Source organism: Neofelis nebulosa, chromosome 6, assembly GCF_028018385.1.
Source record: "Neofelis nebulosa isolate mNeoNeb1 chromosome 6, mNeoNeb1.pri, whole genome shotgun sequence".
In the NCBI taxonomy this organism is placed as follows: Eukaryota; Metazoa; Chordata; class Mammalia; order Carnivora; family Felidae; genus Neofelis; species Neofelis nebulosa.
The window spans coordinates 33917360-33932599 of NC_080787.1; the positions used below are offsets into that span (position 1 = coordinate 33917360).

At 45.7% G+C, this 15240-nt stretch overlaps 1 protein-coding gene and 1 long non-coding RNA gene across 4 annotated transcripts; one reads left to right on the forward strand and one right to left on the reverse strand.

The window, feature by feature from the left end:
* Positions 1-138: 138 nt before the first annotated feature.
* On the reverse strand, positions 139-3518 carry NCR3 (natural cytotoxicity triggering receptor 3). 3 transcript variants are annotated; one of them, XM_058733288.1, is made up of 4 exons: positions 2957-3510; positions 929-1273; positions 682-789; positions 451-572 (listed from the first exon to the last, which is right to left on the reverse strand). In XM_058733288.1, the coding sequence occupies exons 1-4, from the start codon at positions 2997-2999 to the stop codon at positions 526-528; spliced, it is 543 nt and encodes a 180-aa protein (XP_058589271.1). In that variant the 5' UTR covers positions 3000-3510; the 3' UTR covers positions 451-525. The 3 variants fall into 3 exon arrangements, with proteins under 3 accessions (XP_058589270.1, XP_058589271.1, XP_058589272.1); XM_058733287.1 differs by having other exon boundaries at positions 139-789; positions 2957-3517; XM_058733289.1 differs by lacking the exon at positions 682-789 and having other exon boundaries at positions 2957-3518.
* Positions 1267-5003, forward strand: LOC131513930 (uncharacterized). Its single transcript, XR_009262874.1, has 2 exons — positions 1267-2885; positions 4111-5003. It is a non-coding gene; the product is annotated as an uncharacterized LOC131513930 (long non-coding RNA).
* The last annotated feature ends 10237 nt before the right edge of the window (positions 5004-15240 follow it).

The window sequence follows — 15240 nt, forward strand, 5'->3', positions numbered from 1 at the left end:
TGTGCCTTGGGGTTCTCAGTTCAACTCAACTCAGTCCCATTTCAGCATGACCGCCATCAAAACTTAAGCAAGGTTATCTTCCCACCCACTCTGGGGTCGAGTAGTGATTTCTCAGGTGTTTAGGAACCCAAGCTTCCCTGAAGGCCAGAAAGAGTACATGTGTGAGCCTGGCTGGAATGGGGAGTTAACAGGTGGGGCTAATCCGATTCCATATGCCCCATTTCTCAGCAGAATCAGACCTAGCCCCCTGCACCCCAGAGAGGTGGAGGTGTTGAGTCCTGGATGGTGATGGGAGAGGCTCCAGACACAATTACTGGGAAGGTCGCTCCTTGGACCTTTCCAGGCCAGGCTTGGCAGAAGGGAGAGTTAGGAAGAGTCAGGGGACCCCAGAGAGGGACATTTTTGGGTACCTGGAGAATGGAAAAGGAAAAACATGAGACTCATAAGGAGTTAGTGGTGGGGCAGAGAAGGATTTATTGGGGTCTCTTGAAGAGGGTTGGGATGGCTGAGGTCTCGAATCACTCATCAGAGGCCATCTGAGGAGTGGCAGCATGTTCCCAGGTGACAGTGGCCTGCAGGAGAGACAACAGGGGTTGCCCATCGCCACAGCCCTCCTCTTCCTGGTCTCTGTCTCCCCCTCCTCCAGCTCTCTTCCACTATTGCCCTGGCCCCATTCCTTACATTTTCCTTGGTAATAGATGGTGCTGCCCATGGCCACAGAGATAAAGCTGAAGGCATAGAATGCCGCCCGAAGGAGGAGGACTGTGCTGGCCCCCAGCCAAGGAGGTCCTGAATGTAGGCGGTAGAAGGAAGGGCTTGGTAAGGGGGGGCCTCAGGAAGAAGCATGCACAGGCTCAGGGAGGGACAGAGAGCAGGAGCCCTCAGGGAAAGATTCCCAACTTCCGGGGAGAGGGGCCTCCCACCTCACCTTTTTCTATCACCAGCAGAGTCCCATTCCCTGTTCCAGCACCAAGACCCAGCACCTCCACCCTGCACACGTAGACTCCAGTGTCACAGTCTTGGGTATCCCAGATGTGCAGCTCAGCCTGGTGGTCACAGAGGAAACGGGAAGAGGCAAGAGGGGCCAGGCGGCCCCTGAACTCTGGTGTCTCATTCCTCACTTCCTTCCCTGGGGCCACCTTGTCCCGGTACCACGTGACAGAGCCAATGGCCAGTCTCCCTCTGCTGGCATTGAAGGAGCAGGGCAAGAGGGCAGCAGAGCCCTCCTGGGTACGAATCTCAAGGGGCTGGAACACCCAGAGAACACAGGATCCTGGCAGGCAGAGAGAAGACCCAGAGAAATGCTTCCCCACTTACAGTAAAGAGAAAGGACCAAGAGCTTGCCGTAGAATATCCCAGCTGTGTCCCCAACTCACGGAGGACCCAGAGGGCCAAGCACTTTGGTACCTCATGAAACCCTTTTCTCTCCACCAGGCTAATTTCGTAACATTGCTTATTTAAATAGTTTTTCAGGGGCACCTGGGTGGCTCAGTCACTTGAACATCTAACTTTTGATTTTGACACAGACCCAGGGTCATGCGATGGAGCCCCCACGTCGTGCTCTGTGCTGAGTGTGGAGCCTGCTTAAGATTCTCTCTCCCCCCACCTCTCTCTCTCCCTCTGTCCCTCTTCCCCGATCAATCATGTTCTCTCTCTAAAATAAATAAATATTGGCGCACCTGGGTGGCTCAGTCAGTTAAGCACCTGACTCTTGGTTTCAGCTCAGGTCATGATCTCACAGTTCGTGAGTTCAAGCCCCATGTGGGGCTCTGCACTGACAGTGCAGAGCCTGCTTGGGATTCTCACTCTATCTCTCTCTCTGCCCCTCCCCTGCTCATGCTCTCTCTCTCTCTCAAAATAAATAAACCTTTAACAAAATATTTAAAATAAATAAATAATAAAAATTAGTTTTTCAAATTATTTCTTATACCAACTGTCATCCTTGCCCCCTCCCATCACTCCCCTGCTACATTCACTAGTAGGTTCTTGCTGAAATTTAACCTGTCACATTAAATTGAAGTTCATTGATGAACGTGGCTCCCTAGTTAACTAATAATTAACTATATTATTCCAGGTATTATTTTCACACCAGTGACATACTATATATAGTACACCACCCTTGCTACTTTGTTTTTTGTTAAAGAGCATTAACTAATTAAGTCGTCTGGTGACGACGTGACTATAATTGATGAAAATCCCTATCTAACTCATCCAAATTGATGAATTAAACCAATTAGTAAAATCTCCGATTGGATTCTCTAGTTGATGAAATTCACCTGCCATTCTTCTATTTCAGAAGTTCTCAAATTTGAAAGCACATGGGAATCACCCAGAGTGTTTGTTCAAATAGATTCCTGGGCCCTACCCCCAGAGACATTTACTCAGTGGTTTTAGAGTAGGGCCTGAGAATTTGCCCCAGGTTCCCAGCTGATGCCAAAACTTTGGGTCTGGAGTCCACACTGCATGTAGTTAATGGATATGGCTCATAGTTAAAGTCTCTCAGTTAATTAAAATCAGTTTCATTAAGAAACTTCCCTTAGAGTTAATTAGGTCTCCCAAACTCCTAATTACATCTAGACCCTAGATAATAAGACTTGTTTAATAGGCTTATTAAACTCATCAAATTAAAATTGACCCCTTCAGAAAAAAAATTCACCTCTTCCTTCTTTAAGCCCTTTATACTGGTTCTTTCAACTTTATCTTACTAGGGTGGCAGCTGAGAAGAAAGGGCCTCTGGGATGGAAGCTGGGGAGTGACGCTCCCAGCGGACAACACGGAGACGTGGAGGGAATTGTGAACTGGGGGGTGTCCGCGTTGCATCAGCTTTACGGAGGGCCCCACCTGCTCCCAGTTTCCTTTCCTGGCCACTCCCCTCAGGCCTCCAAGTCAGCCTCCCCCCATCCACCCTCCTCCCAGCCGCACACCCCCTCAGGGTTCTGGGAGAAAGCCCTCTCACCTGGATGGACCATGATAACGATGAGCAACAGCATCCGGGGCATGTCAGAGGGTGTTTGTTTCAATTGGCGAGGGGGACCTGAGCGGTAAGCTCTGGGTGGAGAAAGAACAACCTGCTACTCGTGGCCAGGGTTGCCAGATGGAGGTGGGGAGCTTCCTATGACACACGGGACTCTCACATCACTTGTCAAGGACCTCAACTGCCTAGGACCTCAGGCATCAAATTCTTGCCTCCCTGAGGAGAGAGGATGCTGCTAATGGCAGTATCTGGGTCACTAGGAGGTAGGGGCAAAACACGGTCAAGTGACCCAAGTGTTTGAGGGCTAGGGTGGGGCTTAGATGGCTGCTAACACGAGGGTGGGTGGGTGAGACCAGGATGTGGTTCCCCTATCTTCTGAGGTTCAAGAAGACCAACGCTTTACTCAGAATAAGGCTCCAGAAACCCTCCTGGGCTCAGAGCTAACCTACTTCCCTCATCTTGGCTCAGCAGTGCCCAGGCCCATCCCATCTGTTCCCTTTAGGCTGGCCCTCCTCCAAGGCTGCTCTAGAAATTCTATAATGGAGGGGATTAAGAGAAGCAAGCTGATTGGTGGTGGCAGCAGGTGGTTGCTAGGGTCTTTGTTTGGAAGGTTCATTTGCATAGCAATCAACCTGTTTTAATTAGATTGTGTGGACTTGGGTGGTTTGGCCAAGTGCAAGGGATGGAGAGATTTGTACTCTTTCATATTCAGGTCTCCATTAAAGGAATATACCTCTCGCTGAGGGCTGCTTTACCCTATTGTGTTCTGCAAGCACTTATCACCCACCAGTAAACCGACTCATTTATTATTTTATTCACTACTTAGCTAGCATTTCTTGAGAAACTACCAAGTGCTCATTACATGAAAAATATTCTCACAGACACGAAGGAAAGACATTGAGTTCATAACTCTAGGGTTATATAGGGATTGGTACAAGAATATACCACACATTCTTGTAAATGCACACCAAATGAGATAGCACAGCAGCTAGAAAAGGAGGGTTACGTATACAATGCTCCACATGAGACATGGGCACAAAGGGTTAGGGTTAGGGTTAGGGTTAACAACCCTCACCCCACAGTTCTGGCTCCTTTTATATTAATACATCTTCTTCCTTTTGTGTCCCTGTTTCTAGCTCTGTTTCACAATACATTCATGGATTGCAATTCCCAGTCTTCCCTGCAGTGATCTGGAGTTTTGTCTTGGGGAAACAGTAATCGCATGGTTAAGAATGCTGGCTTGGAGTCAGGCTGGGTTCAAATGCAAAATCCCCAACAAACTAGTTATATGATCTTGAACAAATTATTTAACCTCTCTGAACCACCTGCACAAGAACATAGGCCACATCATCTGGGAAGGACTGACTCCATCTTTCTCCATCAGGAGACTGGCTTCCTCTTCAGGGCCTCTAACCTGAGGGTGTGGAATTGAGGTGTCATGGCTAGGCAAGGGCTGCCCCCTGGTGGTCATGGAGCCTGGGGAGTCCTGAGACACCTAGAAGTGGTTTTTCTCAAAAGGGCCTGAATTCCAGCTTCCGTCCAGTCCCTTACCTTGCCTCATCCTATCAACAGACCATCTCCACCCCAAAGAGTCAATGTGGAAGAAATGGTTTCTTCTACTCAACTATGATAAGCAACTTGAGGAGGGAGCAGAGATCACCACCAGTGGACTGGGGCTGTAGGGCTGGGAAGCGCCACTGGCCTGAAGATAAAACTCCATACTTGCTACAGTACACGCTCAATCACATGGCACTGCTCCATGTCTCAGGACAATGCGGCTTTGAAGTCAAGTCAGCCTAAGTTGGAGCCCTGGTTCCCCTGCTTACACATCTGTGAATGTGAATAGCATCTGTCAATTTCCAGACTTCACTGTCCTGGATGCTCAGTGTATGTTAGTCCCTAGCCCCTCCCCAGTCTGGGGCTAGGATGACCATGGTTAAGCTCTGCCTGAACTCAAGGGTATCTTGCTCTCTCTACCCCTTTTCTGTACCTAAGATTTCCAATATCCAAAAATGTTGTGGATTCCAAAGATTGTACTTGGATTTTTTTTTTTAAGTCCATCTACAATAAATCCTGGTAGAAGTGTAGATTCAAGGACCCTTTTCAATAACTCTGAGACTCTCTAAGGAACTTTAACCTGCAGGACAGGAACTGATGCACTAATCAGCACAAGGATGGAATTTTTCAAAGATACTTTTTACCAGGGACTCAAGAGGAAAGCCAATGAATAAAGAAGTTGTGAAGTGGATGTATATACATCTGTGATCTAATTTATTTATTTATTTATTTATTTGAAACCAACTTTTTTTTTTAAAGATTTTAATTTTAAGTAGTCTCTACACAACATGGGGCTTGAATTCACAACCCCAAGATCAAGAGTCCATGCTTTACTGACTGAGCCAGCCAGGCACCCCTCTGATCCAGCTTCTTTAACACCTCACTCTAGGCTGCCTTGAGGGTGGCCAGGACCAATTAACAAATAACTCAGAGCTCAGAGCAGGAAAAGAAGTGAAGACACAGAAGGAACTCTGGAATCCTAGCACAGCCACCCCACCTCACCTGGGGTTCCTTCCTGTGTTGGTAGTGGTGAGATGTGGTGGACTTCTCCTCTGGCCAAGTCTTTTTAAACATTTTCAACTAATTCGTGGCCCCCAGGTTCTACTTTCAACCTCTAACCACAGCTACTCTTGAGGTTCCTGCATCGGACCTCACCACCTTCAGTCTCCTTGCCCTCATTGTCTAATCTCCTTCACATTCACCAAGAGCAGGCACCTAACTCTCTAGCTTCCTCTCTGTTCCAGCCTCTGCTATCTCTCTGGGAGACTCAATGTCCATGTAAATGGTATTTCTAAACATTGAGGTGTAATTCTTTGCAGTAAAATGCACAGATCTTAGATGTACAGTTTGATATCCTCTGGCAAATCTACACATCCACGTAAACAACATTGCAAATGAGATACAGATCATTTCCATCACCCCAGAAAATTCCCCCATGTCTCTTTTCCGTCAATCCCTCTCCCCTCCCAGAACCAACCACTGATTTATACCCCTGTAGATTTATATCCCTATATTATGCCTCTGTTCTTGAACTTCATGTAAGTGTAATCATATAGTACACACTCCTGCATATGGCTTCTTTCATTCTGTATAATGTCTGTGAGATTCATTTATTGTTGCATGTATCAGTAGCTTGGTTGTTTTTTTTTAATGCTTATTTATGCATTTTTGAAAGAGAGCAGGAGAGGGGCAGAGAGAAAAGGAGACAGAGAATCCCAAGCAGGCTCCATGCTGTCAGTGAATAGCCCCATGTGGGGCTCAAACTCATAAACCATGAGATCAAAACCTGAGCTGAAATGAAGAGTCTGATGTTGGGGCATGTGGGTGGCTCTGTCAGTTAAGCATCTGACTTCAGCTCAGGTCATGATTTCGCGGTCCTTGGATTAGAGTCCCACATCAGGGTCTGTGCTGACAGCTCAGAGCCTGGAGCCTGCTTCGGGTTATGTGTCTCCCTCTCTCTCTGCCCCTCACCCACTGACTCTCTGTCTCTCGAAAATAAATAAACGTTAAAAAGAGAGAGACAGAGAGAGTCTGATGCTTAGCTGACTGAGTCACCCCGGTGCCCCAGTAGCCTGTTCCTTTTTATTGCCAAGTGGTATTCCATAATACAGATGTACCACAGTTTATGTATCCACTCATCCAGTGATGTACAACTGGGTTGTATGAAAATTCTCATATGTCTTGCAAATGATCTTTCAATACACTAATTTCACAGTTGCTCTACCTTGTCTACTCCAACCACCACCTTGATTCTACATGGCCTACACCGTAAATCATGTTACCATGGTTGGAATCTTACCTCCCCTTTCCCAGGGACATAAATCGATCAGGCCTGAGTCCCTCCAGACTCCTGTAACCTATGCATGTGCTTTCACACACAATTCAGCTGTTGGAGACTTCTGAGTTTTTTCTCTTTCACTTTCATTCAACAAATTTTGAGCATCTACCATGGGGCTCACCTAGGCAATCTTATTGTACGTAGCCAGTTTTTACTACTTCTTATTCCCTGTCAAGTCTCCAGTCTGTATCTCCATCTCTGTCTACACCTTCACCTCAGGCCTCTTTTTTTTTTTTTTTACATTTTTTAAAATTTATTTTTGATAGAGACAGAGCACAAGTGGGGAGGGGCAGAGAGAGACGGAGACACAGAATCCAAGGCAGGTTCCAGGCTCTGAGCTGTCAGCACAGAGCCCGATGCGGGGCTCGAACTCACAAACCATGAGATTATGACCTGAGCCAAAGTTGGACGCCTAACTGACTGAGCCACCCAGGTGCCCCTTAGGCCTCTTTCTTGACACCTGAGTCCAGAATATCTACCTGCCCTCTAGATATCTCCTCCAGAGTGTTTCACAGGCATTTCAAAATCATCCGTGTCCACCCAAACTGGGTCAGCTTCCTATATTCCCCATCTCGGTGAATGGAAACAGTCCACCCCATCACTTAAGGTGAAAACGTGGGATTTATATGGGCGCCTGGGTGGCTCAGTCAGTTGAATGTCCGACTTCAGCCCAGGTCATGATCTCACAGTTTGTGGGTTCAAGCCCCACGTCGGGCTGCATGCTGACAGCTCAGAGTCTGGAGCCTGCTTGGGATTCTGTCTGTCTGTCTGTCTCTCTCTCTCTCTCTCTCTCTCTCTGCCCCTCCCTGGCTTGTGCTGTCTCTCAAAAATTAGTAATTAAACATAAAAAAAAAAAAACCTGGGATTTGTATTTTTCTACTTTCTCCCTCAGTTCCCCGATCCTATCCATCTCCAAATCCTGTCCATTCTGCCTCTGAAATATCTTGGGTATTTTCCCACCTCTTAATTCTCACTGCTAGTCAAGGCCCTCGTTACCTCAGTACGAAACTAGTACAATTGCTTCTCTAATGGACAGTGTGGTTTCTTCTCAATATCCATTCCATACCTCCCTCTCCAAGCGTGGAGGCTCAACCATCCATTCAACAGCGCTTTTACTGAGTTCCGTCCACATGCCAGCCATTCTGTCTTCATCTTCCCTATGTCTTTCTTCACCTCTCCCCTTCTCTTGTATCTCCCACATCTGTGTCCACAACTCCTTCTTCTCACTATCTTTATTCGTATAACTTGTTTCTTCCCTATCTCTCTATCCACACCCTATATCTCTCTACACATCTTTACCCAGCCCCCCTCACCCCTACACACATACATTTGCTTATTCACTAATTCATTCATTCAGCAAATATTTGGTGAGTGCCTACCATGTGCCAGGTACCTATCTCTCCAGTCCTGTCTCTCTCTTCCCCCATTTCTCTCTATGTTCTTTCTGTTTCCCCATCTTCCAGCACATCTCTTTCCCCCACCCATCTCACTCTCTTCCCCCCCATTTCTCTCTGGGTGGGGGAATGAGCCAAGGCTGGCAACGCACTCACCTTTTTTCCTCTGGGGACCCATTGCTACCTCTACCAAAAAGCCTTCCCTGACTCCACCAGACTGGCTGGGACCACTCCCAGATGCCCTCAGATTCTCAGTACAAGGTTCTTTAAAAAAAAAAAAAAAAAATTAACCTACAATATTAAAGGAAAACTTTAACTCACATCCATCAGAAACTGACAAATCAAACAGACACATAATTACTAACAACACAGAAGAGTGAAACTGGATAGTTAACAAGCTTGATCTAGAAGAAATATGTAGGATCCTAGAAAAACTAGAAAATATGTATTTTTTTTTTCAGGTACAACATAGACACTTAGAAAAAAAAGAATCAAAATCATATAAACCACAATTGCTGCCCAAAAGCCATGACAATTTAAGAACAATAACAAAGAATATTTATTATATGCTTGGAAATTTTTTTTAATGTTTTTTAATGTACTTTTAAACTTTAGAAATCTACCTGTAATGAAAATGTTAAACAAGATATTATAATAGAATTTAAAATATTTGAACTGGGGGCACCTGGGTGGCTGAGTCAGTTAAGTGTCTGATTCTTGATCTTGACATGATCTCAAGGTTCCTGGTTTTGAGCCCCACATCCTGCTTTATGTTGACAGCATGGAGCTTCCTTGGGATTCTGTCTCTCCCTTTCTCTGCCCCTCCCCCACTTGTTTTCTCCCTCTCTCTGTCTCTCTCTCTCAAAATAAATAAACTTTTAAAAAATTAAAATAAAATATTTTGAACTGAATGACAGTGAAAACACTGCCTATCTAAACTATGGAATGTAGCTAGAACAATTCATGAAAAAAATAAATGTGTATATTAGGAAGGAAAATTCGAAAGTCATTGAATTGGACAGGTATTTCAAGAAATTAGAAAAAGAGCACAGAACAATCCTAAAAAACTAAGGAAGAAAATAATAAAGATACTTTTAGAAATTAATGAAATAGGGGAGCCTGGGTGGCTCAGTTGCTTAAGCAACTGATTTTGGCTCAGGTAGTGATCTCACACTCGTGAGATAGAAATTGAGCCCACAGTTGCTTAGGATTCTCTCTCTCCCTCTACCCCGGCCCCCACTCACAGTCTCTCTCAAATAAAAAAAAAATTTTAATATGAAATTTATTGTCAAATTGGTCTCCATACAACACCCAGTGTTCATCCCGACAGGTGCCTTCCTCAATGCCTATCACCCACTTTCCCCTCCTCCACTACCCCCCATCAACCCTCAGTTTATTCTCAGTATTTAAGAGTCTCTTATGGTTTGCCTTCAAATAAAAATTTTTAAAAATTAATTAAATATAGGGGCACCTGGGTGGCTCAGTCGGTTAAGCGTCTGACTTCGGCTCAGGTCATGATCCCGCGGTCCGTGAGTTCGAACCCCGCGTCGGGCTCTGGGCTGATGGCTCAGAGCCTGGAGCCTGCTTCCGATTCTGTGTCTCCCTCTCTCTCTGCCCCTCCCCCGTTCATGCTCTGTCTCTCTCTGTCTCAAAAATAAATAAACGTTAAAAAAAATTAAAAAAAAATTAATGAAATATAGAAGAAAATAGAGGGGTGCCTGGGTTGCTCAGTGGATTGAGCGTCCAACTCCTGCTCGGGTCATGATCTCATGGTTCATGGGTTCGAGCCCTGGTCGGGCTCTGTCCTAACAGCACAGAGCCTACTCCGAATTCTTGGTTTCCCTCTCTCTCTGCCCCTCTGCCACCCCTCTCAAACATAAAACGAACATTTAAAAAAAAGAAAAGAAAAGAAAAAATAGAGCAGAGAAATATATATATTTACAAAGACTACTAATATTAAAAAAATCTCTGACCAGGGGTGCCTGCGTGGCTCAGTCACTTAAGGTGACTCTTGATTTCGGGTCAGGTCATGATATCACAGTTTGTGGGTTTGAGCCCAAGCCCTGCATCAGGCCCCAAGATGACAAGACCAAGCCTGCTTGGGATTCTCTTTCCCTCTCTCTCTGCGCTTTCCACATTTGCACTCTCTCTCTCTTTCAAAATAAATAAATAATAATTAAAAACTTTATAAAAAAAATTTAGCCACCAATGGGGTGCCTGGCTGGCTCAGTCAGAAGAGCATGTGATTCTTAATCTTGGGGTCATGAGTTCGAGCCCCACGTTGAATGTAGAGATTACTTAAATAAACTTAGAAAAAAAATTTAGCCATCAAAAAAACCCACCAAACCCAGATAGTTATGAAACTTCCAAACCAGAGATCATTCCAGTCATATAAAAATTATTCTAGGGGCGCCTGGGTGGCTCAGTCGGTTAAGCGACCGACTTCAGCTCAGGTCATGATCTCACGGTCTGTGAGTTCGAGCCCCGTGTCGGGCTCTGTGCTGACAGCTCGGAGCCTGGAGCCTGTTTCAGATTCTGTGTCTCCCTCTCTCTCTGACCCTCCCCCATTCATGCTCTGTCTCTCTCTGTCTCAAAAATAAATAAACATTAAAAAAAAATTTAAAAATTATTCTAGCTGTCAGGAAACAGGAAAAGTTTCTCAACTTAATTCATGAGATTAATGTAATCTTCATACAAAAGCCAGGCAAGGGCAAACTGAGAAAGTAAAATTATAAAACAATTTCACTCATGAACATAGATGCAAGAAAAAAAAGAACTTAATAAAAATATTTAAAAACCTAAACCAAAATTGAATAAATAATACAAAACAACCTAACCAGTGTTTATCCTATGAAAGTAATTCACTATTCATGCAATTTCTAATTCTGTTCATGCAATTCATTGCATTAAGAGATTAAGGAGGAAAATCCATCTGACCATCGCAATCAATACAATAAAAGCGGTTGACAGCTTTTGTTCATGATAACTACTCAAATTCTATAAGCAGGAAAAAACCCATTTCACAAGTCATTTATGATTTTTAAAATTATGGGCACCTGGGTGCTCAGTTGGTTAAGCATCTGACTTTGACTCAGGTCATGATCTCACAGCCCGTGGGTTCGAGTCCTGTGTCGGGCTCTGTGCTGACAGCTCAGAGTCTGGAGCCTGCTTTGGATTCTGTGTCTCCCTCTCTCTCTGACCCTCCCCTGTTCATGCTCTGTCTCTCTGTCTCAAAAATAAGTAAACATTAAAAAAATTAAAAAAAAAACAATTATGAATGTATGTCTTTATTCTCCCATGAAATTTAGTGTTCACTTTTGTTTTTATTTTTTTTAACATTTATTTTTGAGAGACAGAGTGAGAGAGAGCACCAGTGGGGGAGGGGTAGAGAGAGGGGGAGACACAGAATCTGAAGCAGGCTCCAGGCTCTGAGCTGTCAGCACAGAGACCAACGCGGGGCTCGAACTCACAGACCACGAGATCATGACCTGAGCCGAAGTCGGCCGCTTAACCGACTGAGCCACCCAGGCGCCCCAAATGTTTATTTATTTTTTGAGAGAGAGAGACAGAGTGTGAGCAGGGGAGGGGCAGAGAGAAAGGGAGACACAGAATTCCAAGCAGGCTTCAGGCTCTGGGCTGTCAGCATAGAGCCAGACGCAGGGCTTGAACTCATGAGCTGTGAGATCATGACCTGAGCCAAAGTTGGATGCTTGACCAACCGAGCCACCCAGGCGCCCCTTATTATTTTTAGAGAGAGAGCGAGTGAATGGAAGTGACGGACAGGGAGAGAGAGAATCTTAAGCAAAGTCCACACTCAGTGCAGAGCCCCATGCAGGGTTAGATCTCACAACTCTGGGGTCAGGACCTGGGCCAAAATCAAGAGTTGGAAGCTCAAGTGACTGAGCCAGCCATACACCCCTAAAAGACAAGACATTTGTTTTTTATTTATTTAAAAATGTTTTTAATGTTTATTTTTGAGAGAGAGAGAGAGAGAGAGAGAGAGAGAGAGAGAGAGAGAATGAGCGGGGGAGAGGCAGAGAAAGGAGACACAGAATCCGAAGCAGGCTCTCCAGGCTCGGAGCTGTCAGCACAGAGCACATCGTGGGGCTTGAACTCACAAACCGTGAGATCATGACCTGAGCCAAAATCAAGAGTTGGGACGCTTAACCAGCTGAGCCACCCAGGCACCCCTTAAATAAGAACTTTAAACTGTGGAGGTGCCTAGCCGGTTCAGTCGGTAGAATATGGGAGTTCTGAAGTTGGGGTCATGAGTTTGAGCCGCAAATGGGTGTAGAGATTACTTAAATAAACTTTTAAAAAGTAAATAAATAGGGGTGCCTAAGTGGCTCAGTCAGTTAAGTGTCCGACTTTGTCTCAGGTCATGATCTTGCGGTTTGTGAGTTGGAGCCCTGCATTGGGCTCTGTGCTGACAGCTAGGAGCTTGGAGCCTGCTTCGGATTCTGTGTCTCCCTCTCTCTACCCCTCCACTGCTTGCACTCCATCTCTCGCACTGTCTCAAAAATAAATTAACATTAAAAAATAAATTAAATTAAATAAATAAACTTACAAAGAACTTTAAACTGTGATGTGGTTATTGACAAGGCAATACATGTAATGTGCCAGGCTCTCCATCAGCCAAAACTGGCTAGAAGCCACAGGTGCCCTTGGTGTGGTCTGTACAGGTCAGTTTCCTGGGGCAGAGAGCAGTGTGGGAGAGGGAGAGCAGAGGGGCAAACAGAAGACTTCCAGCACACACACACACAGACAAGTTTTCTGGCCAGTATATTTTTTTTCCTGTAAGCACACTCCATGGAGCCTAATTCTAAGCAGCTGTTACCCAGGAGAGCACGGAATCATAACAAGGGCCCTTAGCAACACAGTGCTAGTTTCATATGGGATTCTAATCTCATGGGGTTCTCATGGGGTTCTAGTGGGTCGTTTCTTTTTTTTTTTTTAATTTTTTTATGTTTATTTATTTTTGAGAGAGAGAGAGAGAGAGAGAGAGAGTGCGCGCGAGCGGGAAAGGGACAGAGAGAGAGGGAGACACAGAATCCAAAGCAGGCTCCAAGCTCTGAGCTGTCAGCACAGAGCCCAACACAGGACTCGAACCCACGAACTGTGAGATCATGACCTGAGCCTAAGTCGGGGCTTAACTGACTGAGCCACCCAGATGCCCCATCTAATGGGTCATTTCCTGAGCCAGCTCAGCATCATCTCCCTGACTCCTTGGCTGGACACTCTGGCCTCAGTGACTCCTCCTTTTTTTCTTCCTCCAAGGCTGACCTCTAAACCAAGCTTAAGCTAAGTTGACGCCTCCAGCCTGGGTTCAGCAAGGCTTGCAGGCTTGGGCACCTCTGTTGCTTTGGGGCAGTGGCTCTCTTGAGGGTGTATCCGCATCACCTGAGGCACTTGTTAAAAAACTAGTGTGGGGGCGCCTGGGTGGCTCAGTCAGTTGAGCGTCCGACTTCGGCTCAGGTTGCGATCTCGCAGTCCGTGAGTTCGAGCCCCGCATCGGGCTCTGGGCTGATGGCTCAGAGCCTGGAGCCTGTTTCGGATTCTGTGTCTCCCTCTCTCTGCCCCTCCCCCATTCATGCTCTGTCTCTCTCTGTCTCAAAAAAAATAAACGTTAAAAAAATATTAAAAAAACAAAACAAAACAAAACTAGTGTGTTAGGACCACTCCCCACTGTTTCTGATTCAGTAGGTCTGCGCTGAGGCCCAACAAGGGGCATTTCTAACTTGCTTCTATGTTAATGTTGATGGAAGGGCCACTCACTGAGAGCCACTATCTTAAGGGGATTCTGCACATCTCAGTTCAGTTCTAGATCTTGCAGCCTGTCAGAGAGCTATCTACTTCCCCTATGTCCAAGTTCTCGTGCATTCCTTGCAGCAGGCCCCTAAATGCACCCCTACAGCTATTTCCCACCTGTGCCCAGAAGCCCCACCTTCCCTTTACCCCTACCTACTATGAGCTAGTCTTCTCTGCAGCTGAGAGGGTAGGGCTCTGAGTTGGGGTGAGAGATGTCTTCTTGCATGTCTGTTCTTCACAGGCTTTCCCCACAGCTGTGTTCTGGCTGGGATTTGTTCTCTACCCTTTTGCCCTTCAAAAGAGTCTTTCTCTTCACTTTTGTCCCATGTCAGAGCAGGGACACTTTATCCCCAGACATTTCTCTGAGCATCTAAGATCTATCCCACTGTGGTAGTCTGCCAAACCATCCTTGATGGAAAGACCAGTCTAGAAGGCAGTCACACCCTAAATACAGACCAGAGTCTTCCCAATGGCCTATAAAGCCCTACCCAATCTGGCCGTCTCCCCTCACACACCTGGCTCCAGCTTCACTGGCCATCCTGCTGCTTCGTGAATATTCCAGATAGCTAGACATATTCTCACCTCAGGACCTTTGCACTTGCTGTGCCCTCTGCTTGAAATGCTCCTCTTCCATATAGCCACAGGGCTTTTTCCATAGCTCCTTGAAATCTTTGCTCAAATATCATTTTCTCAGAGAAGCCTTCCTGATCACCCTATTTAATACTACAGTCCACCATAGCACTTCCTGTCCCCCTTCCCTACTTTGTTTTTCCGCATAGGTTCCTGCCACCTTTAATGATTATCATTTCTAAAATTTTTTATTTTTAGGTAATCTCTATACCCAACATGGGGCTCAAACTCACAACCCGGAGATCAAGAGTCACATTCTCCACTGACTGAGCCAGCCAGATGCCTCTAATATATTTAATTATTTATTTTTAATTTTTTTTTAAGCTTATTTATTTTTGAGAGACTGAGACAGAGCACGAGCAGGGGAGGGGCAGAGACAGAGAGGGAGACACAGAACCAAAGCAGGCTCCAGGCTCTGACCTGTCAGCACAGAGCCTGATGCGGGACTCAAATTCACTAACCACGAGACCATGACCTGAGCCGAAGTCGGATGCTTAACCTACTGAGTCACTCAGGTCCCCCAATATATTTATTTTTAT

Excerpts from the sequence above, each read along its gene's own strand:
- NCR3 (XM_058733287.1), bottom strand. The coding sequence starts at position 2,999 with ATGCCCCGGATGCTGTTGCTCATCGTTATCATGGTCCATCCAG. Across the intron at positions 1,274-2,956 it reads CGTTATCATGGTCCATCCAG|GATCCTGTGTTCTCTGGGTG; the intron begins GTGAGAGGGCTT and ends TCTGCCTGCCAG. Across the intron at positions 790-928 it reads TCTGCTGGTGATAGAAAAAG|GACCTCCTTGGCTGGGGGCC; the intron begins GTGAGGTGGGAG and ends GCCTACATTCAG.